The following is a 27,998-nucleotide window of genomic DNA, read 5'->3' as shown; positions in this document are numbered from 1 at the left end:
TATAGAGAGACAGACAGACAGATACACAGACATTGCCAGCTATGCTCTTCTTCAAAAAGGTATAATTTTGTCCTTTGAAGGTGTCTAAAACAATATGTTAATGCTAAAAGGAGGAAACAGAAAATGAACTTTGTTGTCTAGCTCTTATACTAGATAGGACATTTATGAACTGATGCCTGTATTTTTTGTAGCAATTTTCTTTAATTCAGTGATGTTGCCTCTTGTCTTTCAGACACCAAACTCAGATTTGCAATTATAAATATTGTTTGACTGTTTAAGTATTTTATTTCAGTTTGTTTTGGTTTTTTTAACTATTCTTAAAGCTTATTAGCTTAATCTCATGGTTGCTTCTTGACACCATGCTTTTCAAACAATCATGAACAGGAAGTATTTATCTGCTGACCCATACTGGGTTTAAATTGTAACCTACTGAGCCTTGAAACTAGTGATTTTATGATAATCAAGACACAAATGAAAATCTTAGATGCAGTAAATTTTGTTCTTCTGTTTTAAATCTTAGGTTGCATATCAAGGTGATCCAGAAGGTGCCCTTATTCAGTTTTCCACACATGAGGAAGCAAAGAAAGCTATATCAAGTACAGAAGCAGTATTAAATAATCGTTTTATTAAAGTTTATTGGCATCGAGAAGGCAGCGTACCACAAATCCAAACCACCACACAGAAGGTAGAGGATCTAAGTCCATTCTAGCTAGAATGCTATGTGAAATATAATCTTTTAAACATTTTTTAAAAATCTTCATAAAATGTAAACTAAGTACTCTTGAAATAATGAATACTTCATGTGATTCTTTTCCAAAAGTTACTCTTTAATTCTAGTTTCTTTGACCTCAGATACAAGGTTTAGGATTTGATTAGCAAGATAAGACTGAAGGTATTTAAAGAAAGCCCTTCTGTGACTTACGGAGAATCCCACTCTGTTGCCATCTCCTATGAAACAAGATTTGATGCTACTGTCTGCTGAATAACATCTGTTTTGCTTTAACTAGTATAGGGTTTTGTTTTTTTTCTTCTGGTGAGCATAAGACAGACAGCAGAATTGTATTTCTTTTCTTGGAAGATAATTTCCATTTTCTTCCAGAAGGTGCTGTTTTTCCAGTCTTTTCCTTTTTCCTTTCCTGTTGAGCACACATACTGCTATAGAAAGTAGCAGTAGAATTTGTTTTCCCTCCATGTATATACAGATACACATGCGTAGAGAGAGAGAGAGAGGACATCCAAACAGCAGTGTAAGGAGAACTGCATTGGAGAGACTAATTTTAAGGAAATGGATCAGGAACATTTTACATTTTTAAGTCGAGTGGGAGGTGCTGATCTCCTTGGTATTCAGTGACAGGATGTGTGGGGATGGTTCAAAGCTGCATCAGGGGAGGTTCAGACTTGACATTAGGAAGCATTTCTTTACTGAGAGAGTGGTCAGACACTGAAACAGGCTTCATAGAGAGGTGGTTGATGCCCCATGCCTGTCAGTGTTTAAGAGGCATTTGGACAATGCCCGTAATAACATGCTTTAACTTCTGACTAGCCCTGAAGTGATCAGGCAGTTGGACTAGCTGGTTATTGTAGGTCCCTTCCAACTGAACTATTCTATTCTACATTTTTGGATTGAATTGCACAGTGGAACACCTATTAGTAGTTGTCATGTGCATAGTAACGTTGGCAACTTTTTAAGAATATGAAACAAAAATTACTCTTGTTGAGCTTAGATTTGTAACCTGTGGCAAGCCAAATCAGATTTGTTAGCAGGCTTAGTGGTTCTACTCAAACATAAGGGGAAGCTTGGATTCTCCCAGGCCATGTAGGTTATTGGATAGAGAGTCTTGTCACTTAGCTCCTGGTGTGGCAAGTCCCTCTAAATACTTGTGTATCCTGCTTTACTGGATTTGCTGTCGGTGTGGAACAACCACACTCTACATCTAGAAAATAGGAGGCAGGCTCTGTAGAAGAAATGTTCATGTATTTAAATATGCTGATATAATGAACAAGTGAGTTGTTAGAGGAGTCTTCCAGTCGCTGCTCTAAGTTTTGAACTCCTTCTTTCTCTGGATGGTGTATTTCATTGTTCAGAATCAATGACCCAGTTTTCCATAGCAATCCTGCTTTAGGGCATTTTAGCTAACAGTTACTTTTTCTTGTTTTGTAACAAATGCCCTGCTTTTTATCTGCAAAAATGCAGTTTTAACGATACCTATATAAATTTATAAATATCCTTGATGCTTGATCTGAACTAGTGCTAGTCAAAATGGTATTTATTTTCTAAGCTTGATTTACATCTGATCAGCCAGAAGAGGGCAGTGGAGTACATCATTTGCATTCATACAATCATTACCTCTCTTGAGAAGGATAGCTTGAATAGTTACTGACATCGGCTTATTTGCTGATTAGGCTATCCAGCTTGGAGTATTAACTGTGTATTTCCAAACAAATGTCTGATCTGTACATTTGGGGTTTTTTCAAAACATCAATTTGAAATAGTCTTAAGGTTTTTAGTGATGTTACTAGCTTCCTAGCACACCACCTTTGACAAGTTAACCTTGATGGTTTGAGCATGAATTCCCCTTGGTACCAGGTGACAGTAGTAAGAGTTCCTGCTTCACAAAGGACAGCCTTTCATCATGTGTCAGGAAACTACAATTTGAAGTCTGTTATGGGCAATAGAGGGCACACAGTGACAAGAAAAATCTGAACAGGAAATTAAAATTTTAAGTGCAATGCTTTCATCTTCCTCTGGCCCAAAATATCATATCAAATTGTTGAATCAGTAAACAGGTATTTTTAATTCATAAGCCTTTCAGGAACATGAATATTTACTTCCCTTTTCATTTAAATTAATATTTGGTATCGTATCTACCAGTATACGATGGAATACATGGATACCTGGAAACTCTTCTTGTAGTACTTGACATACTGTAAGTATTTGAATTTTTGTCAAGATTTCTTGTGTATTGATTACAGCTGAATTAATTTCACCTGTATTTATAATGGTTTCCAGACAGATTTTTTTCTCTGTCAGGCACTAAAGACAGACCTTTGATTTTTTTTCAATGTAAAATCATTTGGCTTTTAAGTTGTCCCTTCAGTAGTATCTGGTCTTGCACAATTTCTTGACCATTAAGTCTGGAAATTCTGAAAGGAGTGGAAGTACTTAGTAGAGATGGTGGGAGACAACCATAATAAACCATCAAATAAAAGGCTTCTGCCAGGAAGCAGAAATAATGTGCTCTCCACATCTGTGGTAGATAAAACGAGACGTACTGGGCTTAAAAGGCAGCACAGAAGATATAGGTTAGATATTAAGAAACGTTTTCTAATGCTAAAGGATACTGAAACACTTTCACCTAGAGAGGTGTGGGACCTCTTTCATTGGAAATCAGTAAGAACTAGATAGATACTGTCAGTAATGACTTAGGCGTAGCTGACTTTGCTCTGGAGTGGAGGCATGGATTAAGTGACCTCCTGAGGGTCATAAATATGACAGGAGGCTTGCTTGGAAGCATATTTTTTTTGTTGTTTTAAGTGCTTTAATGTTTTTGTCAAAGAAAAAAAGGCAAGGCGTTACCTGTCAGGGCATATCCATGGTAGGTTCAAAGATTAGCTGCTCTGTTTTCTTTTTCTCAGTCCCATGACTGCATGTCTCCTTCTTTCTTTTTCTATTTTGTCCAAGTTAAACACATAAGAGATGAAAAATGACATATCACTGTAAAAAGCAACAGTCTTTATGGTACAAGTTTATATTCTGCATTTCCATAACTAAATGGTTGATAATGAAAGATTTGTGGAAGGAATCAGAAGACTGCTTACTACTTTTTGTTCAATTCTAACGGGTAGAAGTTAAGATGGTTTTAAGGAGACATAAGTAATATAAATAGACCACAGTTGTTTGATAACTTCTGTGAGCTGTGAGTGCAAAATAGATGTTACTGCTGTATGTGCTACACAAATAGTCAGTATTAAGATTCTAGATCTCATGAAGTGTTTATTTTTGCCATCAGGTGAAAAAGCTATTGAGTGATAGAAAGGAAGAAGTGTAAATCTAAATGCTGTTGCAGGAATTTCATTGTGAGTTTATTGAACTACATATGTAGCAGCCTTTTGTTGTTAATGTTATGATGTGCTTTTTTGGGGGTTGTGTGGTGTTACAGGTAATACAACCCTTAGTTCAGCAACCTAGTTTACCGGTAGTGAAACAATCAGTCAAGGAGCGATTAGGTCCGGTACCTGCAAGTAATATTGAACCTGCAGAAGCACAGAGTGCCAATACTGAAGTCACTCAGGTATGTATGATAGCCAAAAAAACAGTGGCATGTTTTTCTTTCTGTAATAGGTTCCATAGTATATGGGTGTATCCATTACAGTTATTTATATAGTGCAAGTACACTTTTACTACTTGTAAGTGCCTGTAATTTGATTGTGAGTGCTATTTTGATATTAAAGTTTTCCTTAGTGCAATAATATCCAGCTTTCTTACCCAAGCATGGTACTTAATTTTAGTATCAGATTTTTACTTAGTTCAAAAAACCAAAAACACACCCTGAAAATACTTCAGTAATGTGTTAAATTGCTGTAGTTTTCAGATTTCAGAATAAAGTTGGTTTCTCTCCAAGGAACCAAAAGCTATCCTTTAAAAAATATTATATCTGTTAAACAGCTAAAACCATTAGAGAACAAACAATGGTCAGGATCTAAAAGTGTTTTCAGTATTCCTACATCACCCTTAATAAGGAAGAATGTAACCACAGTACCAATATGAATAATGACAGAATCTGGCATGTTACTTCTATTGGAAGTAGCCTTTAAATTTTTATTAGAATTATCTCATTATTAGCATCGTGCCACTACCTTAGTAGTACTTCTGAAAAGGAAGACCACCACACTTCAGAAAATATTTATAGTTTAAATTCAAACAACTTCATGCAGTTGATGCCTGCAAATACCAGATTATAAAACACAAAACCTGAACTGTATTTAAAAGGGCATGTGTAGATAATCCTCTGCCAACTAGCATGTCATGGACCTCTTGCAAAAAATATGTAGTATAATCTTTGATTCCAAATTTGGCTTTACCTTTATCTTACCCAATCTATTTATGGATGTATATTAACTGTAAAATCAGATATCTAAAATTCATTTTATCAATTGCTTTAATATTATTTGCCTTTCATTGTTGGTCAGAAGTCTATGGTTTTCTTAGTTAAAATGTTTTTTTTATATTCCTAACATTTAGAATTACACAGGAAACAATAAGATATTCATAAAATATATTTGAACTACAATTTTGTTTTGTTTTCTTAGAATGTTACTAAATTATCTGTGAAGGATAGACTGGGTTTTGTGGCAAAGCCAGTTACTCCAACGACTGAAAAGGTAAGAGAATGTCTCATGTTCTCTTTCTCTCATGTTTAATTTCAGTAGAACTAATTTTATTATAAAACCCCTTGTGTCAATATTAAGTTTGTTTCTTAACTGTGAATAAAGAAGTTATTTGTTAAAAGTTAGTTTTATGAACTATAAAGTCAGCAGATTCCTAAATTATTATAAGAATAATAACACATGCTAGGACAGAAGCTGCTATTCTGGGGGGGTAGGGTGTAGCATAGTTGGTTCCATTTATTCAGTCATGGAAATAAGTAGATAGGTTCCAGGATCCTGAGTTGTTAGAAGAATACAGAAATAAATTTAAAAAATAAATATATTTTGACACTACTTATCAATCTGTAGAAAGCCTTTCTATAAAAACGTTTTGGGCTTATGTGTGCCTCAGAAGTGACGCTGTAAACATTTACCCTCTTACTTGGTCCTACAATTTGCAGTACTTGTGAAAAGATAAAAGAGGAAATTAATCAGTATAGAAAGGACAAAGCGAGGTAAGGTGGGACAGGTGCATCTGAATGGTGGTTATGAGTTAACATATTTTTGCCCAGTGGTTGCACTTTTCAGAACATGGAGTTGTTGATGTGTTTACTTTAGTAGCAAAGTTCTTGATGTGTGTTTCCAGATCTCTTTAGCACCTTAGGGGACAGACTTCCCAAGTGTTTATAACATTCATTTAAGATGACTTTTGGTAGAAAGGCAGCAAGTTTTACCTGGTAACAAGATTCCTGTGCCTAGGTATATATCCTTTCTATGAGGAATTGGCTTGACCTGAAATAAATGAAGCATCTACTGCATTTCCCCCCACACACCACCTTACAGTATGGCAGTTAATGCATTTAGTGGAGCCTAACAAGCAAAATCCACTCTGAAAATACCATGCTGTACTTGGTACCAAGATAACAATACTTAGTGTTGAGTTGGCAATTGTAGAGGATGTCTCCTTGACTCATTTCAGGCCAAGCAATCCACCTAAATGCACTGATCTTGGCTTCTTCCCTATATTTTGTTGTTGATTTGATTAGTTGTATTCTTGTTGGCTGAATTAGTTGCAGATAAATATCTTACTGTGTATTCCTGAACTACGTTTTACATACATACTGTATACTCACTTTAGAAATAGGAAGTCTGCTTCAGTTTTGCATTCTGTAAGAGTTGAGTTATCCTGAAGCACTTTTCTACAAAGAGTAAATTCATGCTAAAGTCATTTTCCACTGTGCTGTCTTATAGAACAGACTGATTTTGATTAGCTGCTGGGCTGTTGAATGGACTGGTTGTGAAGCAGCAGTTTCCTTTGGCATTTTTAGTAAGGTTCTGAAACTTGGTTTGACCTGGTTTTACCTACTACTGTCCCTTTACAAGGAAATACCTTCCTTAGTTTGTAATGATAATACTTTTTAACCATTAGAAATTAAATTATTGACAGCTGTCAAAAAACATAGATGTCAAGTCCTAGATGTTTTTTTGCTTCTGACTGAGTGCAGGTTTTGACAAGAACTGTCCACTAAAAAAGGAAGTAGCTATACTTCCCAAAGAGCAGGAGGAAAAGGAGATGAAAGAGTCATCATGAGGCCTTTTTTAAGACCTGCATAGGGACTTGCAGTTTATGAACTTGTGAAGAGATTCACACTGCTCCTTCTCTTGAATAGTATTAAGAGGTTTACGAGACATTAATGTGTTGCTTCTTGCTCTTCTGTATTAGTTGATGCAGGTACATCTGCTGTGGCATCTCTCCTTATATTAAAAGAGATGAGGAAGCATGGTTCACACTGCCATGAAGTCAGTTCAGGGCAAAAGGAATGTGTTGATATTTTTGTCTTTACTTGGTCCTCTGTTTATTGGTGATGTAGCCTGTCTTAAAGCTCCTCTGTAATAGAACTTTGCAATTGGGATGTTCGTACACTAATGTGCTTTAATAAGTTAAAAAAAAAAAATCCTTCATCTCCTTTTTAATGGCCTACTTAGAGCATTTTATGTCACCTTTTATAATACCCTGTAACGTGCTTTGATTTTTTTTTTTTTTTTCTCCACTGCACTGCCTACTCTAGAAAATACTGTGGGAAGAAATAGTATAAATAGCACAATGAAGTGAGCAGCTTTTATATGAAGCATTCCTGTTGTAAATTCTACTGATCTCTTGGTCTTTTCTGCCTTTCTAATGTTTCTTGGCTGTCTCTTTTTTTTTTTCCCCCCCCCCCTCTCCTGTTGGTGGGCATTGTGTCTATTTTATGGAGTGCATGGTGACCAATAGCTCTGCATGCATCTTTTAATCTTCCATATATATATAAAAAAAGTATTTTTAAACTCATGGAAATGATACCAATTGCATAATTGCTGTGATATGTTAACAAGGTGGACAAGATCATGCCTGTATTATCTCTAGCACTTAGCCATGGATTTTTCAATACTAACCTGGCCAAAATGTCCTCTAAGGAACGTGATAAGAAAACAGCGTAGTCCAAATCTTCAGGTATTGTGGAGATGTACATAGTATACTTCAGAGAGGTTGTAAAGCAGACAGCTGTGTTCTCAGTAAGTCATGGAGAAATTTTCATACATCATTACGCATGTAGGAAAGAGAACAGAGAGACATAGGAGTCTCTTTTTTTGCTGTACGATGTTCAAGACTTCCGTGTACTTGAGTTACTTCTTGTTGATGGTGCAAACGCTACTTTGCACGAACTGCATATGGAAAGGAACTATTGTATCTACTTTGGACCTTAGTCTCCAAAATTATGTTGCATTTTTCCTTGGAAAATTCATGCAGCCATGAAAAATTGCATTTTAAACTGCAAAACAAAAAAGAAAAACTTCAGTTTATTCTTGGGAAGATCTCAGTCTTCTGTTTCCTTAATTACGCTCAAATACGTAAAATTTTATATATTTGAAACTTGGAAGTACATATGAAATCTCAATGGAAAGGATTTATAATCTGATATTCATAATTTTTAAATACCTGATGTGATGCTGCCTCTTTAAATATTGTTTAACTTCAGCAACTACAAATATAATTGTTACACCAAATTTTTATATTCTATATCATCAAAACAGACAAAAGAAAAGACGCTTATATATTTTTAAGCACTCGTGGTTTTTTTTAAAAAAATTGAAGTTCACTGGCAAAAAAATAAAATGATTTCCTTCTATAGGTTTTATCCACTTCTACTGGCTTGACAAAAACTGTGTACAACCCTGCTGCTTTGAAGGCAGCACAGAAATCTTTGCCTGTTGTTTCCACTTCCGTGCTAGACTCTAATGAAGCACAGAAGAAAAAACAGGTAAATTAAATATGCTTCTTTATAAAATGGACCTAGATTGGGAACTTGTGACCACTAGAGATAGTGCACTATGTATATTCATCTCAAGAGCATAGGTGAAACTAGTTATAACGTTAAATTCACTATAATGGGTTTTTTTCAAAGAACAAGAAAATTCAGCATTGTTTTGTTGCTTTTTCAGTGTATGTTCAGGCACTGTAAACAGGTTTAAGACTCTCTAGAAGTTCAAAATGTGAAACACATTTTCCTAGAAGCAAAATCTCCATGTTGAGGCATGAGTTGTCTATTATGAGTGAGAAGGGAGTATAGTATAGTCACTATTCTTCTCTCTTAAGCTTTTCTGGAATTGGCCTTTATTCTCAGTGTGTTTTGTACTTGTGACCAAAATTGTTTCTTTGCTTGAGAGAACTGAGAACTGTATGAATCTGCATTTTATTGTTTCCAAACTGTAGATCTGCATCCATGTTTATTTTTTGCACAGTACTAGATTTTCTCTTTTTTTTTTTTTGATGTTAGAGAGCAAATGCAACAAAAATGCATTTGGCCTTGAATAGGTCACTTAGTTGTAGTTTAGCTTGCTTAGAATTTTCAAGAGAGGCTAGTAAAGCTCCTTTTTCAGGTTTACGCTTATAATTTAGAAAAACTAAATATAGGACAATGTTTATCTTATTGGTTTCAAACCACAAGAGTTCAGTACTAAGTTAGATTCAAACATAAGTATTGAAAATTGTATAACCATTAAACATAGATTTTTAGCCTATTGGTAAACTTCTGTAACTAATGTCTAATTTAATTTGAAATAGCGGTTTGTAGCTGCATGTCAGTTGTGGTATTGGTCCAGACATTAAAGAAGTAATTTCTAACTTGGGGACTTAATTTCATGTTTGTCCCCTAAAACATGTTTCTCAGAATTTGAGCCGTTACCTTTCAAGTTAAGATGCTAAGTGCCTGTGAAATGGCAAAAAGCTAATAATAAAATCATTGACTTACCATAACCACTGTAGTTGTCTTCTTGAGAGAAGACCTTGAAGATGTGCTAAGTGATTGGCTCTTTTTTTCTTGTGCTCTTGTGCTCTTTCCAGAGATTTCTATTACAATATACTAGTACTTGTGGAAAAACATGATTTTGTGGGACTCGCTCCCTTCTTTCCTTCTGTCTCCCTAGTTTTTCTTAGCATTCATTCCCTCGTCTTCCCTTTCACTTCAGAAAAATGATTGCACGCTGTATTGCAAAACTAACATTTCATGCAGCAGAATTTGTCAGTATTTGGAAAGACATACAGAAACCTTATTACTATTTCTTTTTATGACTGTTGTACATTTACACTCTTTGTATAAGGTAATCCACTTGCAGTCTGATCCCAGTTGATTGGTGATCTAGATGTACAAAATCATCTTCTGCTGCTCCTCTTTTATCCCATTAAATATGTTGATAGCAAAGCTCTTAATTGTTTTCTGCAAGTATCCTTCTATCTTAGACTTACATTCTGTATCTTGAGAGCAAGAAGCAATTGCTCTCTCTCAAGCAGCATTAGTAGGTGCTGAGCACAGCAGCTGTGGCATCTCCTCCTGCTTCTCCCTCTGAGTGCAATGTCACAAATTTATCAGTTTCAATTCATTTTGATTTGCCCATTGCAATGTCAAGATTCTGGTTTTAGCAGGTTGAGTGGTACTGCTTATCACTTCCAAGTTACAGTAGTCAGACACAAGAGCAATGGTTTTCTTTGGGTAACATTTTAATTTTAGAAAATAGAATGTATTTTCTTTTTGCTTGTAACTGTCCTGGAGAATGTGTTTTACTTGATGGGCTTGATTTACAGTTGCTTTCAAGATAACTGTCCTTGCACATTTAAACTCTTGTATGTTGTACCTCTTGCGGTAGCATATTATTGCCTTCCAGTGGAGTTGTGTAAGGGGGTTACTTTGTACGTAAGTAATAATGAAGTCTTCCCAGCACAGATCTAACTAAGAAAGATCATTAGATCCTTCACTAATTTGGTGATGCATTGTTTTCCAAAACAGAATTCAAAATATTGCCTGTTAGTACCTTGAGTTTCTGCTACTACTGTATAGTTGTCAGGTATATGATATTCCTCTGTCATTATTTTTCAAAATCTAGAAATTCTCTGTGAATTTTTTTTTTTTTTTATTCTTCTAGGAAGCATTGCGACTTCAGCAAGATGTGAGAAAAAAGAAGCAAGAAATCTTAGAGAAGCACATTGAAACACAAAAGGTAAAATGTTAACATTGAAGAAAGTCAGTGATTCAGTTTAAAATCTCTGTTTCCTTCTCCAAAATACTTCAGAATTTGTAAGCATGAACTACAAAACTGACCTATAAAATAAGCATTCTGTTAGAATGGTATTACCACATTATGTTAACTTTAGAGTTTGAATCTAACTTGTCTTGTTAGTTCACTTAAAAAAACCTACAAGCTTATGCAATTTAGGTGCAATTTTAGTTAAAATTGCCTAATTTGGGTGTAACACAAATACGGATTTGGGAGAAGTGAAAGCATGAGAGTTCTACTTGACAAGAGCAGGAAGAGATTGATGTAGAAAAGTATGCATGATTGAACTTGGGCTTAGGAGGAGGAAAAGTCCAAAATGTCATTTAAGTTGAAAAACAAATTCGAAATAATTTCAGTATGTTAAGTGAATCTGCCCAAATGAAGATATCAGATGTTTGTTAGCAAATTAATTAATCAGAGATTCAGACAAAGATTTTAATTTCATATAAGCTGTTAAAAGCCCTATAATACTGAGTTTGAAGATCACAGCAAAAGAAATGCCATATTTGTTTTTCCATTAGTTGTAATGAGTACTGGAAAACTGATCTGTAATAGTAGTTGCTAAGTAAAAAAGATTTTTTTTTTTAAATTTTATTTTTAAATCGGACAGATGCTGATTTCAAAGCTGGAGAAGAATAAAACCATGAAATCAGAAGACAAAGCAGAAATCATGAAAACACTGGAAATCTTGACTAACAGCATTACCAAGTTAAAGGATGAATTAAAAGGTGTATCACCAGGAGGAGGGGCTCCTTTAAAAAGCATGAAAACTAAGACTCAGGTACTCAAGTTTTGGTCAGCTTTTTAAAAAGATGAATTCACATGCTTGTGTCAGCATAATAAAAATATGCAGCCACATCAGCAGTATTTAGAATGATACTGGTTTAATTTTGAAGTTGTCTTTGAAGTAAGAGTGGTTTTGCCCTCTTTAAAGGAACATAGTTAATTTTAAAACCATGCTGTTGTCTGAAAGGTTTATCCACTGTTACCACAGATATTGCATCATCTGGAAAATCAAACAAAAACCCCCAAAATCTTGTGTTTATTTCTTTTGCCTTATCCAATCTTTTGTGTGTAGTATATTGTTTTCTTAAATTTTTAATAGAAATCATGAAAATAGTATTTCTTACGCAAAACATATCTTCTGGTCAGGTTTAATACAAAAGACCAAACTGCTTCATGGAACTCATTGACTACTGTACTTCTGGGTTTTTTAATGTCACTGACATTTTTCAATATATTAAGCTTTTTAGATTGAAGATTATACTGGTCACATTTCCTTTGATCTAGCTGTCCATGTTTGGGTTGTACCAGTGAGAGGAGTTTCCTTTGTCTGCTGTCATTCTTGTTAGTATACGGCTATAACCAGTTTCCCAGCTGCTTAAAGAATCAATTGTTACCTTTCTAAAATGCAGTATTTTGCTTTTTGTAGAAGTTCTTGCTCTTAAACAGGTCACAAGGTGATTAAGAATTACGTGAGATTTTGAGAAATCACATTTCAAGAAATTAATGTGTTCTTTTAAATACATTATAAACTTTTCTTGCTTTATCAAGTGAGGAGGTGCATACTGATAAAAGAGCAGATTTTTGTACCGTGTATTTTTCAGTAGAAGACAAAAAGCCTTGCTCTTTTCTTGCTGTTTTCATTCCATTCTTAAATCTTGAGAATGCTTAGCTTTCTCTTGTAATGTTTGGGCTTCTGTTTTAAAGAGCTGGTGTAACATTGCAACCCAGATTTAATTTAAATAGACCATTAGTTTTCAGTTGGAAACAGCATTTCTACTGCTTTATTTTACATAGGAATGTAGGCATTAAAAGTAACTGCAGTGTAAATTACAGTGATGTACAGTTTTGAAAAGGAATATCAAAAAGGAATATTGAAATGACCTGTATGTACTCACAGTAGCTTCTTACATCATTCTTCATCAGACAGGAAGAAGTTGAGGCAGTGTATTTTTATCCTGAAAATGGACATAGATTATAATTTCTGGAAGTCGGTTTATACCTCATAAAACAAATTCAGTTGCAGTGGAGTACTCTACTGTGTTTTAGAGGGGGAAATTAATAATCCTAGAATTCAGACACTGCTATAATAAGATTAAATTCCTCTTTTCTTGGGGGTGATTTTTTTTTTAAGTTTTTGAAAGAGAGTGGATGTTGTGTGGTGAGAAAATGTTTCTGGGAGGTCTGAAGGGAGTTACCTACCCATAGAGTGAATTTGAACTATAAAAGTCCTAGAAATTGGCAATATTTCCAAAGTTGCATTTGATTGTTAAAGCCTCATGTTTTTGAGAAATACTCTTCTGCTGGTGGTGTACACTGCTTCATAAATTTGAACAGGACAAATAGTTTATAACAGTTTTGATCCAAGAATAATGGTTGGTTGTGGGTTTTGTCATATGCAAGGGAAAGAATCCTGACCCACAGAAATTAAAAAGCAAGTTGCATTATGAAAACTTGGTAAATTCTTGACTAGAAAATCATGAATGCAGCTTTTAACCCATGACAGTTATTTTACACTGAGAGTGGTCCAGTAAATTCTTAGAGCAGACAAAAAAATCATCCAATCAAGACAAAATTGCTCAAAATGGTTCTCTGGGGATCATCTTGTTCCATCACCAGGCACCACTACGAAGAGTCTGGATGTCGTCTTCGCTCATCCACACTGGGTATTTATACACATGGATAAGGTCCTGACGCCCTGCCATCTTTTCATCCTGAAGTCAATCTCAGCTCTGTCAGCCTCTGCTCATAACAGTAGATGCTCCAGTCCCTTAATCGTCTTTGACCTTTAGCTGTACTCTCTCCAGTACGTCTCCCTTGTGCTGGAGAGCCTGGAACTGGACACAGCACTCCATATATGGCCTCACTGCTGCAGAGGAGAAAGATCACCTCTCTTGGTGGTGCTTTTCCTAATGCAGCCCAGGAGGCTGTCATCCTTCTTTGCCACTAGGACACATTGCTGGCTCATGTTCAACTTCTCTGCTACCAGGACATCTCAGGTCCTCTTCATCTGGGCAGCCCCCAACCTGTACTGATGGCTGGGGTTATTCTTCCCCAGGTTTAGGACTTGGCATTTCCCTTTGTTGAAATGCAGGAGATACCTCCTGCCCCATTTCTTCAGCATGTTAAGATCCTTCTGAATGGAAATGCAACCAGCTGGTGTAGCAGCCACTCCTCCGAATTTTGTATTGTCCACAGACTTGTTGAGGGCACACTCTGCTTTATGAAGATGTTAAAATATTGACTGCTGGGATACACCACTACTAACTGGTCTCCAAATGGACTTTCTGCCACTGATTAGAACCCTTTAAACCTAGCAGTTCAGACAGTTTTAAGTCAGTCTCACGGTCTACCTATCTATTTAGCATGTCATCCTTTTGGTTCTGAGAATGTTGTGGGTGACAGTACGGAAAGCCTTACTGAAGTCAAGATAAACTTCCACTACTCTGCTCTTGTCCACCAAGCCAGTCATCTCATTGGTGACAGCTGTTAAGGTCAAGCATGATTTCTTCTTCCCTTTCTCCAATCACTTTCTAATTCTTAATATGCTTGGTAATGCTTTCCAAGATTATTTGCTCCTTCATCCTCCCAGGGATTGTGGTGCGGCTGACCAGCACATCGTTCCCCAGATCTCCTTGCCTTTCTTGAAGGTCAGAGTGACACTTGAATTTTCTCAGTCCCAAGGAACCTCCCCCAGATGACCTTTCAAAGATAATTGAAATTGGCTTTGCAATGACATCAACAAGCTCCCTCAGTACTTACGGTTGCATCCTTTTGGGTCACAGGTATTTGTGTATGTCCAGTTTGTTTAAGTGTTTCCTACTTTGATTGTCTTCCAGCAAAGGTAAGTCTTCCTTGCTCCAGGCTTTTCCACTGCTCTTGGGATCTGGGATTGCTGAAGGCAAGTCTTTTCGGTAAAGACTAAGCAGTAGAAGGTATTGAGTACCTTGACTGTTCCTGTGTCCTTTGTTGCCAGATTCCCTTTCAGTTGGCCCACGTTTCTCACAGCATAGTGTTCCTTTTGCTGCTGATAGGCCTGCATAACCCTTCTTTCTTGTTCCTCAGCCCCATTGCCAGAATCAACTTCAGGCAGGCTTTGGCTTTCCAAACCAGTGTCTGCATGCTCAGTTTCTTTGTATTCTTTCTGTGATCTGACCCTGCTTCCATCCCTTTTACACCTTGTATTTGGATTTTAGTTTTGTCAGGAGCTCCTTGTTCATCCAGGCAGACCTCCTGCCACCTTTGCTTTATTTCCTGCAGGCTCTAGAACTTGGAGGATGTGATTCTTGAGAATCATCCTGCCTTTCTAGCAAATGTCCAGGCCCAGGGTCTTCAGACAGGAGACTTCTTCCAGTTGTCTGAAGAAGGCCTTGTCTACTTCTTTTACCTGATCAGGCAGTGTGTAGTCCACACCCACTGCAATGTCACCCATATTGGTCTGCCATCTTAATCCTGACTCAAACTTTTGACTGGCTCATCATCTGTACTCAGGGAGAGCTCCATGTGTTCATACTGTGCTGTCATATAAAGGGCAACTCCCACTCCTCACCATCCTGGTTTGTCCTTCCTCAGAGTCCATATCTGTCCACGGCAAGCACTCCTGACATGTGAGTTTTCGTACAATGTTTCTGTAGTATCAATAGGATTATAGCCCTGTAACTGCACGCAGGCATCTAATTCCTCCTCTTTGTTTCACATGTTGTGCATATTGGCATACAGGCTTTTCAGAGAGGCACTGATTTCCCAGAAAAGAAATGAGATCTTCCCCTGTGATACTGTTCTGTAGACCCTTCTTCATTTATGTGGATTGATACGTGTATGCTTGAGGTGGTCTCCTCCTTCAACCCAGTTTTGTTGATCTTGAGACCTCATCTGTTCATATCATCCTTTGCTTGGCAACCTGGTCCACCACTTCCTTGTGTGATTGTTGGCTTTACTTAGTAAAGTGAGGCAATATGCTAATTTGAATTACAGTTTTAATTAAGTTTTTGAGCTGTTTTTCCATTTCCTTTGTAATATGGAAAGTGAAGAAACATTTTAATCAAACCCATTTCAGAATGGACAAAATACCCAAACTTCAGAAAAGTTGATTTTATTGGTAGCTTTACTTGCAGGGAGACTGTACATTATCTGTGAACATTGTTTTGTTAACATTGGAAAGAGAGAAAGAAAACTATCAGTCCCATTTGACCTCTGTGAAAGTGAGGAATTAACAGAGCCTTCCATTAAAATTTACAACTTTGTCAATTTTCTGGAAGACCTTGCTCTAGGTTCTCTCGCATTTTCTTAGTGTTTAAAACCTGGGCAGCTCAGAAGACCCTGCAAACTTCAAGCTTTTAGGTAGATGAGGCCCGTGTGGCTGTGCCCATTACCTTTACATATTTTTGTCTTGTTCCAGTTCATGCAGATTACAAAATCCTCTTCCCCCTGAGTGTAGAAACCTTTGCTGCTTCTTGGTCTGTCTTGAAGGAGGTGTTTTCTTCTTGAGACCTGGCACAGCTCTATAAAAAGGAAGTCTTCATTAAGAGCACTAGAAATAAACCTCAAAAGTCTAGAGACTCTTTATGACACCCATGTCACTGGCTGCTTTGTGAGTTCTATAACTGCTGGTTTTGCTGTGTCATTGATGTGTTGCAACACAGTGGGATTTGAAAAAAACACTGTTTCTAATTTTGAAAACTTTGAAAACCATCATACAGGAGATAATGAATATTTTTCTGTGATTGCTGTAGATGGGGCTGAAAGGGGTTCAGGTTGAAGTTGCCACTTGAATAATCCAGCTTTTTTTCTTTTAAAGCTTCCAGGAAAAAACAAAGAAACAAAAAAACCCCTTCTTTATCATTCAGTGGTGATACTTGGTTTCCAACTGTCACAACTGCGAAACCTTCATCTCTTTGACAACCTGCCTTTGAATACATTACATGCTGTGGTTTTGAATCAACGGGTGTAAATGTAAAACTGTTTCACAATCATCTATAATTTTATCCTTCATTTGTGATGTCACTGGAACATTTGGCTGCTGCTTTTTCCATTTACAAAAAAACTTCCAGTTTGGAACAGAACTTCAAATAAAATTTTCATGGTCTCATAAAACCTTTCCTGCACCTGTACCAGCACCTGCACCTTAGTGGTTGCAATGAACATGTCTAAACTTGGGTTCAGAGACACCTTTCAGTTTCATACATATTTTTGAACTTTCTAATAATTTTTTAAGGTACTGTGTGCTGGAAGGCAACTCTGGGTACATCAGAGACCAACCTTTTGTTAGCAGAAGTCCTGTTACTGTGGTTTTTTCTAGTGTGTTCTGAACAGAACTACCATTTGTGCTTTCTGCATTTTGGAATTGTGATAAACTTAGATGCTTTTTCTCATTACTGATTATAGATTTTGTATTCATTCATAATTGTACTGCTTTTTTTTTTTTTTTTTAAGTAGAATCCCTTTTTTCCTCATCATCACTACCATATGATTTTGCATTTTCTATTTTGTGTATCTCTAGTTTAGAAAAAATTCCTTTGGGTTTGTGTGGTAGTCTAAAAGCTTTGACATCAACAAGCTCAGAAACATACTACTACACATTGAAATTTTATCTTGCCACAAAGGCTCCTAAGCTTGTGCTTGGTTTGTTTTTGAAGGTGGAAGCCTAGCATAGCAGGCAGTATACCCGCAAAGTTACAGCTGTGATCTGAATTAATAAGCCACGACTTGGTTAATTTTAAAATTTTACTACAGCTTCTAGTTTTCAAATTCCCTTTCCTTAGGGTTTCTAGGAACGTTTTCCAGATAGAGGTGCTGTGGCAGACTTCTGCCTTACCTGGAGGCCAACACTGGCCAATCCTTAAGTCGCTGAGTATTTTTGAAGTAGCCTGCTGATAGGAGTATAGCAATAGATTCTTGGGTTTTATCAGAAAATTGTTTCCTCAGTAGATAATGTGAACTGTGGAACTAATAATGTACCGTAACAATTTCTTAGATGCAGAAAGAGTTACTAGATACTGAACTGGATTTATACAAGAAGATGCAAGCTGGGGAGGAAGTTACTGAATTAAGACGAAAATATACAGAGCTACAGCTGGAAGTATGTTTGTCTCTTCTTTTGTAGCAATTAACTTTTAATCAAATATTTTCATACATGTTTATTAGCTTGTATGTTGTATCATAAACTTTTTTTTTTCCAGAGTGGAATAAGAAGTTGCATGTAGATGGAGGCATTTAGCAATATTATTTTTTCAAAAAATCAGTTTCTGAATTATACTGAGGTAGAGCAACAGTATTGTCTTTAATTTTTATTGCTAATCTATTTAAATTCGGTAACTGTTCAGATGATATGATATTTTACAGATTTGTGCTAGTTATACATCTTTGAGAGCGTGGAGTGTTTTTAAATTGTTTGCCTCTAGGTGGTGGTGTGTTTGATGCAGAAGAGTTAAAAAACACTGCTTGATCTTTTATTCTTGTTTGCATCCTCTTAATGAGATTAACCAAAAAGGCTGAAGTGCCAGAAGTATATTACTACAGCACTGGTTTGAAGAGAAGGAGGACTTAAGAAAAGGAAATACAATGTTTCAAGAAGTGTTCAATGTATAGAAACATGCTTTTTTCTTAAAGTACTTGCTTTTAAAAAAAATCAGAAGGCTGTGCAAGATCCTTCATATCTGTGTCTTATTTTAGAAATTCTGAATGCTGTGGGTGTTATTCTGTGTTATATTGCACTGTCTTGCCTATATGATTGTGTAATATCTACTTAATTGCATGATAATCTTATCTCTTCTTACTGTTAAGCAGGCTGCTGTGTCGCTTAAATCCCTCTTGTCTTATTGAAGTTTGGTCATGTCTTATGTATAACTACATATGAACACAGTGCACATACGTATGGCTAAGTTGCATTAAAATCTTACTTTAAAACTAAGTTGTTATGCAGCTTTGGTAATTGTGAAAATAGGTTTGTTAATAAGCCAAGCCAATTGAATAGAGATGACATAAAAGCTTTTGTTAACTATATATTCCAATGGTGAATAATACTTCATAGGTGTACTGAAAGCTTATTTATAAATTGTACATTTTAGAAAATAGGTGAATTAAATGATCTGTAAAATAGCAGTAGAAAAGTAGGTGCTCGTTCAAGATAATGTTACACTGTAGTGGAGTGTGCTAATCTTACTCCATCTCTCATTGAGTCTGTATTTCAAGTCGAGGAAAAAAAAAATTTAGCTCCACCAGGAAAATAATTTTTTCTAGCAAAATGAATATTCCGAGGCCTTTGGCAAATACTGATCAAAGTCAATGGAGAACAACAGGGTTATTGATAAACCACACCAGTATGTTTCAAGGAACAGCATGAAATTTACCCCTTGTATAATTTACAAGAGGGATATGGGGTTTTTTCCCTTGATGTTTGTTTGATTCTTTTGTATTCTTACAAATTCTTTAGAAAAACTTTTATTCACCCGTTGAGTGTGTGACTTCTACTCCCACAATATTCATGTCTTGCTTCTGTGGCTCATAACCTGCTGTTCTGTTCCAGGTCGGCCTGATCTTACTGTGAGAAAACCCAAACAGTGTACAGCTTGATTGTTGAGTCAGCATAATGTTTTAACTTTTTGGATTATTCATTTAACCATTTCAAAATGTGGAAAAAAAAAAAAAAAAAAGACTGAAGGATTCTCTTTGCCAACAAAAACAAGTGAACTATATTCTATTGTAAAATTATCTGAATAATTTCACGAATAAAGCCATAAGATGCTAGTCTCCTTGTGGATGATACCACAGGCATGCATTAAAGTAGTGCTATCAGTACTTGAGTTGTAAACACTGTATGATACGTTAAAAACATTGTTATGGTGATTTCATTTAACATCTGATTCCTACATCAGATCTATTTGGGTTTGAAAAGATTTTTTTCTTGTTACAAACATTGAAATTAAATCCTTGGAAGTGTTTTTTTGAAACTTAAAATAACTTTCGCGAATTATTTTTTAAATGGCTGTCAGAAATACTGTCATCAGCCTTTTGACTCTTCTTGGAGAGTGCGTGCCAGTTCGATAGAAGGGATACATGGGTATTGTGGGAATGGAAATTAGTGAGTACATAGAGCCAAATTTTTAGCAGATACTTAGTTCTTGGAGGTGCTCATTAGAACCTCTGTTTCATACCTCACAATTCTGTGGCCAAAAGCTATTATGCTAGGTTAATTCTGGTCAGAATAGAAGTCCTGGCTGGACTTTCAGAGACAAATTAAGGATCAAAGATACAGATAAATTAAGTAGTTAGTCACTACATGAAGAAAATTTGTTAAAATTTCAAATGTTGTACTGCAGTTCCTTTCTCCTATGAGGAATTATCCTCACGGATAAGGGCTCTTTTGATACCTGTTTTTAATACCTGGTTCTTTTTTCCTATTTCCATCCTATTTTTGATCTGTTAATAATTAACAATATTAGCTTTTTAATATTATTAACATGTTCACCTTTTCTTATTTTAAGACCTGTAAGCTGCTCTTTCTGAGGCTTGTTTGGGGACTTGTTTTTAGGAAACATCAAAATATGTGTTTGTTAATTTTGTCTTAAGTATTTAGATTATGAATTTTAATACATCAATATGTTATGTATAAACATCTTAGGCTGCCAAACGAGGGATTCTTTCTTCAGTTCGTGGTAGAGGGGTTCATGCAAGAGGTCGGGGTGCATCACGTAGCAGAGGTAGAGGAATACGAGGCCGGGGTAGAGGCAGAGGAGTTCCTGTGCATGCAGTTGTGGATCATCGACCTAGGGCATTAGAAATCTCTGCATTTACAGAAAGTGATAGAGAAGATCTTCTTCCTCATTTTGCGGTATGTGGCAATTTCACTTTTTCTGGGTTTTGGATGACGTTCTTTTATTGAGTGACTTGTTTTCTCTTGATTCAATTCATCACTGAAAATTTTCAGTGCTTTTGCCTAAGTTTCTGAGTTTAAGAATCAAGATGAGAATTATGCAACTATATGCAGATCTTGGCAGGGCAGCCAAAGATTACTGTCTGTTCATCTCTGAAAGCTTAAGAAGTCAGAGCTTTTTCTACCTTTTTTTTCTGGTTTTAGTCTAAAAAATGATAAATTGGCATACGTAATTTTTAGCAAATTTTTCTGTGCAAATATAATGAAGTGAGAAATCCACATGAATTTCTAAAAACCCACAGCAAAAAATCCACCACTATTATACTGGGTTTTTTAAGGTGTCGTGTTTCCAGGAGCTACATATATATATATTTACATGTACATATATATTTTGTTCCCCTTAAATACTTCACATTATACCTCTGTAGGGGAACTAAAAGGGAACCATCATACCCATAAGGGACAAAATTTCTTTCTATAGAGATGAATGACAGACAGAACATTTATGCATACCTATATATAGGTATGATCATAAAACAATCTACTTGGTTAACCACAGAACGTTTCTGAGTCCAGTTTCAATGATATGAGTACAAGAAAAAACTCATTTTTAATCTACAGCATGATACTGTGATTTAGTCTGCCTTATGAATATTGCTAAAGTAAATTTTGCTGGTACCTTCCATATTTCGCATTTCATTGTGTACTTCTCTTACTGACTGCAAAGAATATATAAATGAAGACAGACTCTGCCACTGTTAAAAGCTTGCTGTGTGCTGTCAGTTTATGGTCCTAAATTTGCTCAGAAGTTAGTGTTTTCTTACACTTTGGTTTTATTGTAGGGAGTATTAAACTTACTATCTTTAACAAGTAAAAATATTAACTAAAAAAAGCTTAGTAGCATCAATAATTCTATTCACAGTGTTAGTAGCATAACGCTGAGAAAAAAAGGTTAACTATTTCATTTTGCAGGTTGTTCATTTGCTGTTTTTAAATTTGCTCCAAATTCCACAGAAATGCACTGTGCTGTATTTCTCTTTGTGATATGATATCACAAGACTCTGCACATCAGCAGTGCACTCCACTTGTACAGATATATTAGGCATTGCAGCTTACAGTGATGGCAGCGTTAAAGGTAGCAATACCATAGAGATCCACACAGGAATAGATGGGTCAGATTCTTAAGAAGCTGAAATCGTGTTAAGTTTTGAAACTTTTTCTATTATCACTGTGTCTAATAAATCTTTTTATGGAAGAGTTTCATAGTAGACTAATGGAATCATCTCAAGATCCCTTCTTTCTGATCAACAGAGAAGTACTGAAGCAGAATAACCTCTTTTTCTGTCACAATTTTACTTCATACCTGTATGTTTACAATCAGGAAATCCAGAGGCTACAGCACTTCTGTGTTTTAGAAATGCTGCTAAAAGTAACTGTATTCCTTGCAAAGACAAGTACTCTGGCATTAAGGCTGTGAAAGGTACACTATTCTGATTTTACATGCTTTTTGAGGGCATTTAATTTAGGACAGCATTTTTAGAGGTGGAGAACTATTTCACTAAGCTTTTTTTTTATTTATTAAAAGCAATATGGTGAAATTGAAGATTGCCAGATAGATGACTCTTCTCTCCATGCGGTGATTACCTTTAAGACAAGAGCAGAAGCTGAAGCTGTGAGTATAGTCTTTGTTGAAAATACTCTGCAACGTTCAACTACTTACTAGTTACATTATACTTCTATATTGGATTAAATTTAATACTGCTAATTATTCAAAAACATTTTAAAAGAAGTCTGACACAAAAGTTTAATTCTGGATTAAACTAGTCTGTCAGAGCAGCGTATTACTGAAATCCTTGGGAAATGAGGATGTTTATCACAAACTCAAGTATGGGATATAAAAGAGAAATTAAGAGAAACAGTTGGGAATTGATAGCTGGATATCTTGGTTTATCCTTATTTAATGACCAGTTGTTTTCACCTGAAGACTTGGTACCCTCACAGTGTGCCTGAAATTTCACTGACACCCTGCAGTGTGAGCCTGTATGTTTTGTTTGGGATCAGTTGGATTGACCTTTGCCTGAGAACTTGTCATAGCGTAGATGTGATTTGATGTGATGTGATGTGATTTTATTTTTTTTCTCTTTTTCATTTTTTAGCATATTTCTTAGAAATCGAGGAAATTACAGTATAGAAGTATATGTATAAAAAGTATAGAATTATGGAAGTAACTTTTAGAGACTAAAATCCAGAGTTCTGAGGTATGTTGTAATTCAGCATCCTCACATATGGATCCTTAGGACTTCATACATTTGGCTCAGCAGGACTCCTGCCTTATTCAGTGCATGGTGTAGGCAGTATGTGAACCTGCACAAAATAACAGCCATAGTTGTTCTGCAAATGATTTTATTTTCTTTAAAATCCGTGCATCACTGTTGGAAAGGAGTATTGTGAAAATAATAGACTCCAGGAAGAATAGATTCATATTTACGGTATGTTTGTATAGAACGATTTCCTTTTATATTTATGTTTTGCACAAAGTTTCTGGTTTTGCACAAAGTTCATCTTGCAGTTTACTTGAACACAATTTTCATATGTGGCCAGACTCTCCTCTTTTTGTGTGCTTTATATTGAGACAACCAGTGATGACTTTTATGCATGCGCCGAAGTTGTTTTACAGAAACAGAAATTTTGTGAAACTCTTAGATATAGCAATGATAAGCACTAACTGTACAGAGATTGTAATTATTCTGTAAAAAAGGAAGTGTAATTAATGCTACATAGTATATATTGACTGATAGGGAAAAACGGTACTGTACAACTGTATTGAAGGAACACAGTTCAACTATGAACAAAAGTTCTGTGGAGAATAAGAAATACCTGCTTGCAGATAAAAGCTGTCCTAATTAGTACACTGAAAAGTGGACTGAATTAATGTTTTGGTGCTTCCTGACACTGGGTACTTCATTTTGGAACTTCATATTCTTTGGCATTGTCATATACATAAGAAATATTCTAAGTATTGAGAGGAACTCTGCTTCCCTGAAAATAAAAATAGGTCACCTAGAACAATAATCTCTCTTTATGGACTGTCCAAATAAAGTCTTCTCCCAGGTGGAGTATGATTCACAACAAGGATCTTGATGCTATCTTACTACAGATACTTGTTTATGAGCAAAATATAGTTTATACTGTTATAACTTGTTTTGCCTAAAACTTGGCGTGGAGTTTTTCAGCTGTAGCTAAATTTCTGTACGCAAAAAGCAGGGAATGGTAGTATTTTGGAACCAAACATGGAAGTGTAGAGATAGGAAGCACCTGAAGAAGAAGCTAGTGCAGAAAATGAAGATGTGAGCAGGGGGAGAAGGGAGGTATGTTTGGTGGAAAGGTTGAAGTCAACATTATGTACTTCTCTTTTTTTTTTTTTTTTTCCTTTTATTTATGATGCATTTCACTGCATTTGAAAAGCAGTATGTTTTTCCTCAATCACTCTCAAATAGAATAGGTGGAGTTTTCAAGCTGTATTCAAGGTGAGGTTCAGAATATGCTCTGGAAAGTGAGGATATTTTAGCCGGGTCAGAATTCATGATCGATGTGTGAGATGTCCACATTCTAGTTAGCATTAAAACTTTTAATTATCGAATGACTTTGTGTCTAATTGCACCTTCATTTTTGAATTAAAATTTTATGAAAACTGTTTGATCAAATGTAGTATAATCTGTATTTTCCTTAAGGGATTCTTATATATTAGATATATTTCCACTGGAATTTCTGTGTTTACTACTAAAGCAGGCTTTAAGACTCGCAATTGGAGAAGTTGCAGAAGGTAATCATTAAAAACCTCTGTTGAGGCCAATTGTAAATGCAGTTAATATTTTACCTTCTTAAATGAAAATAGGCCTAAGCTTTATGACCACATATGTTCTAGCCTGGAAGGAAGAGGAGGATTCCCTATTGTAAAATGTTGCATTTTTATGTAGTAGTAATTTCTTCCAAAGATTACAAGTTGTTTCCGGACCTAAATGTCACGTATAAGTATTTTTAAAAATTCTAGTTGTGTGACATTGTGATGAGACCATGGACAAAAAGCTCCTGAGCTGCATTTTAATAAGCATAGAATCTTTTAAATTTATCATAAATTTATATGTACAGATTTAAAATTTATACCTGGGGACTTTAATATCGCACAATTCATGTTCAGATGTCATTGAACATGTAATTGTTTCTACATTTCACATTATGCTGTGCTTTCAGATTGTACTATAAATCTTTTGTGACCATGACGGTTATTTCGGAATGTTGCTAACACTGATTTACGCTCATTCATGTTACTTTAATTTGAACATACTATTTCCAAAGCAGCCACTTAGTGTAGCTGGTACTTAGAAAGGCATGAATATCCCATAAGTTAAAATTTTTTACATTTCAATTATAATGGCTTTACAGGAAGTGGAACATTTTCCAGTAGATTAAGTTGTAATCACAAAGGGGCTTTTTTAGTTGTTCAGGGTTTTTTTTTTTTTTGATACATTAAATCATTTGTATTTGTGGGATGTCTTCTTCCAGTAAGCTACGCATTAACGGGTTTGTGTTTGTCTTTGAAAGGTGAAGAATCCATCAAGACAATATCAAAAACCAGGAAGGTGTTGGTTCAGTGTGTTACCCGCATCACCAAACACTTTATGGTTTTCAAAGCTTATTTTCTTCTGAATATATTTTGATCATGTTCCTGAAAAGGATATGTGAATTCCATGTGCAGTGAATGAAGTTGCATACTGCAACTTGGATTTTCTTTTGAAAAAGCAGGCTGATGGTTTATTTCTGCAGTTAGGTATTCCTGAAGTTTATTTTTCCACTGACAAAGAAATATATAACCAAAACGTTTAAACTTGTTTTAGGCTGCAATTCATGGATCTCGTTTTAAAGGACAAGAGTTAAAGTTGGCATGGAACAAACCTGTTGCTAGTATGTCAGCTGTTGAAACAGAAGAAGCTGAACCTGATGAAGAAGAAGTAAGCTTGCTTTTTCTTCTTTACTTTTATTTTTGTTTTTTGAGATGAAATAATGTAGCTTTTTAAAAGAAAATGATCTGTTGATTCATACTTCTATTTTTTAATCTAACTCGTGTTTTGATATCAGAAAGTGGAGAAATCTATAAATACATTTCTTGTTTTCTAGGCTGTCAAAAGTCCAGATACTTTACTTTTCCTTGCAGAAATGTTTCATTTCTTATGCAATACAAAACTATTATCTAGGAAATGGAAGGAGTGGGTTTGAACTTGCGTAGAGATTGTGTCTTTGTCTGGACTGCTTATCTTCCTTTTTTCTACCTTTGCCACTCTGAAGCCTGTAACTGTTGACCTGAAATGTTCAGAGTTTTGTGAAGTCTATTGAGTTGCTATGTTGTTACTGAAAGAAATTGAAAATACGTTAAAATATTTTGTCTAAATTTCTGTAAATACCTTTCTCCCCACCCCAGTCTTTTAAAACTTTCTATCAGTTTTAAGCTTGATTAAGCTGTCAAAATCAAAATGTCTCGGATTCAGCCTTTTTAATACTGTGGCACAGGTGGATTAAGCTCTCGGATGAAAACAGGCACAGATACTGTGAATGTGCAACGTTTGATATAAGTTTCATGGGAACATTGCAGCTTGGGCATGAATGATATGCTGAAGAATAAGTAGAGCTATTTAAGTATGAGGTGCATATGTCCTGGTCCTTTTGAAGTCCACTGAAAAGGAAAAATACATGTGCCATTTGCCATTTATTAATATATGTGCATAATACATATACATACACTCTACTTTTTTGAAAGCATTGCTGTTTACAATTAAAAAATAAATTTGTTCTTTATTAAATCGCAAGTATCAGGGATTTGTATTTTGCCTTTTATGTCAGAAAATGTTAAAGATAACAGAGTATAATCTTTTTCTCTTGCAGTTTCAGGAAGAATCTTTGGTGGATGACTCGCTGCTTCAAGATGATGATGAAGAGGAGGAGGATAATGAATCTCGTTCATGGAGAAGATGATTCAACTGATCAATGACAATGCTAGAACTGCACCTGTGTTGCATTAGTATTACCTAATGTACTTCTGCATCTTTGTATTAAAAGGGGTTTTGTGATGAAGTTGGATTCAGATATAGACTAAAAAGCAGCTGGTCAGTTATACATTTTGAGAGATTGATGTTTGAGTTACATTTCAGTAAATGATTGCTAAAGACATCATACTAGGAACATATGCAATGTTTTTATTACATAGTTCTACAGAAAGTTACAGAATTCTTTGGGTTCTTTGTAATTTACTGAATTGGTCAAACACAAATGACCAAAAGTTGTTATAACATAGATAATTTTTGTTCTATTCCAGATACGGAATGAAAATTTGCATTTAAAATCTTTGTGAATGTTTTCAGAAATGAACAGATAACAGTACTAAACCGAAGTCTCTAAAGTTATGTATTCATAATATTGCATAGTAGTATGCTTAGGCTTTACTATGTACTAGCCTTTTGTTGGATTTGTGTACGTATTTTACCTATGGGTTTTAATGATAAAGTGTATGACTGCTTTGCATATAAGTCCTTATGACTTTAAGATGTTAAAAAATAAAGAAATGGAATGGTCTTCAAAAAAAAAAAAAAAAAAAAGAAAAAAAAAAAAAAAAAGCAATAACCAAAAAAGCTAAGGCAATGGTCCTTCATAATGAAAAAAAAAGAAAGAAAAAAAAAAAAAGAAAAGAAAAAAGACCATTCCAAATGGAAACCCCCACCCCCATATTCACAAAAGGAGCTCTAATCACTATCACTTACACTAAAATAGTATTGAATATAAAAAAACCTCAACATAATGATGTTTCATTTACATTAACAAACAGGTGTACTCTGTTGCAGAAAAACTTGTGGATGTCTTCTGAATTTTAAGCTGATTTAAGTCAAATGTTAAACAGAATAATATTCCAACAATAAGGAATTTATTCTGTAGCCCTGCACTGTGCAACTGTAGAAGAAAATTTGATCCCACAAAAATACATGCAGTACTGAAGTGTAATTTAGAAAAATACATTAGGTGAAGTGGAATATTTGGTAGGTATTCTAAAAACTTTGTCTACGCACACTAATGCGTCTTTTTTTATTCCAGTGTTTTTATGATTACATTTTTCCATTTCAAA

The 27,998-nt window shown here is 35.3% G+C and overlaps 1 protein-coding gene across 7 annotated transcripts in view; it reads left to right on the top strand.

Moving 5' to 3' along the window:
• RBM26 (RNA binding motif protein 26) overlaps positions 1 to 27,482 on the top strand; it is a 53,252-nt gene extending 25,770 nt beyond the window's left edge. For 2 of the 7 annotated variants that reach the window (XM_035895205.1, XM_035895203.1), the window contains exons 12-22: positions 521 to 685; positions 4,161 to 4,292; positions 5,311 to 5,382; positions 8,538 to 8,666; positions 10,825 to 10,899; positions 11,567 to 11,737; positions 17,933 to 18,037; positions 20,579 to 20,788; positions 22,416 to 22,502; positions 25,726 to 25,839; positions 26,768 to 27,482. In XM_035895205.1, the coding sequence (XP_035751098.1) occupies positions 521 to 685; positions 4,161 to 4,292; positions 5,311 to 5,382; positions 8,538 to 8,666; positions 10,825 to 10,899; positions 11,567 to 11,737; positions 17,933 to 18,037; positions 20,579 to 20,788; positions 22,416 to 22,502; positions 25,726 to 25,839; positions 26,768 to 26,857 (1,350 nt within the window). In that variant the 3' untranslated portion in view covers positions 26,858 to 27,482. The other 5 variants (XM_009639685.2, XM_035895204.1, XM_035895207.1 and 2 more) reach the window with 4 other exon arrangements.
• Positions 27,483 to 27,998: the final 516 nt, after the last annotated feature.

The sequence above is a fragment of the Egretta garzetta genome, unplaced genomic scaffold, assembly GCF_000687185.1.
Source record: "Egretta garzetta isolate BGI_Z169 unplaced genomic scaffold, ASM68718v1 scaffold335, whole genome shotgun sequence".
In the NCBI taxonomy this organism is placed as follows: Eukaryota; Metazoa; Chordata; class Aves; order Pelecaniformes; family Ardeidae; genus Egretta; species Egretta garzetta.
Note: the sequence above shows the minus strand (reverse complement) of the source record. Positions and strands in the feature narration are given on the sequence as shown.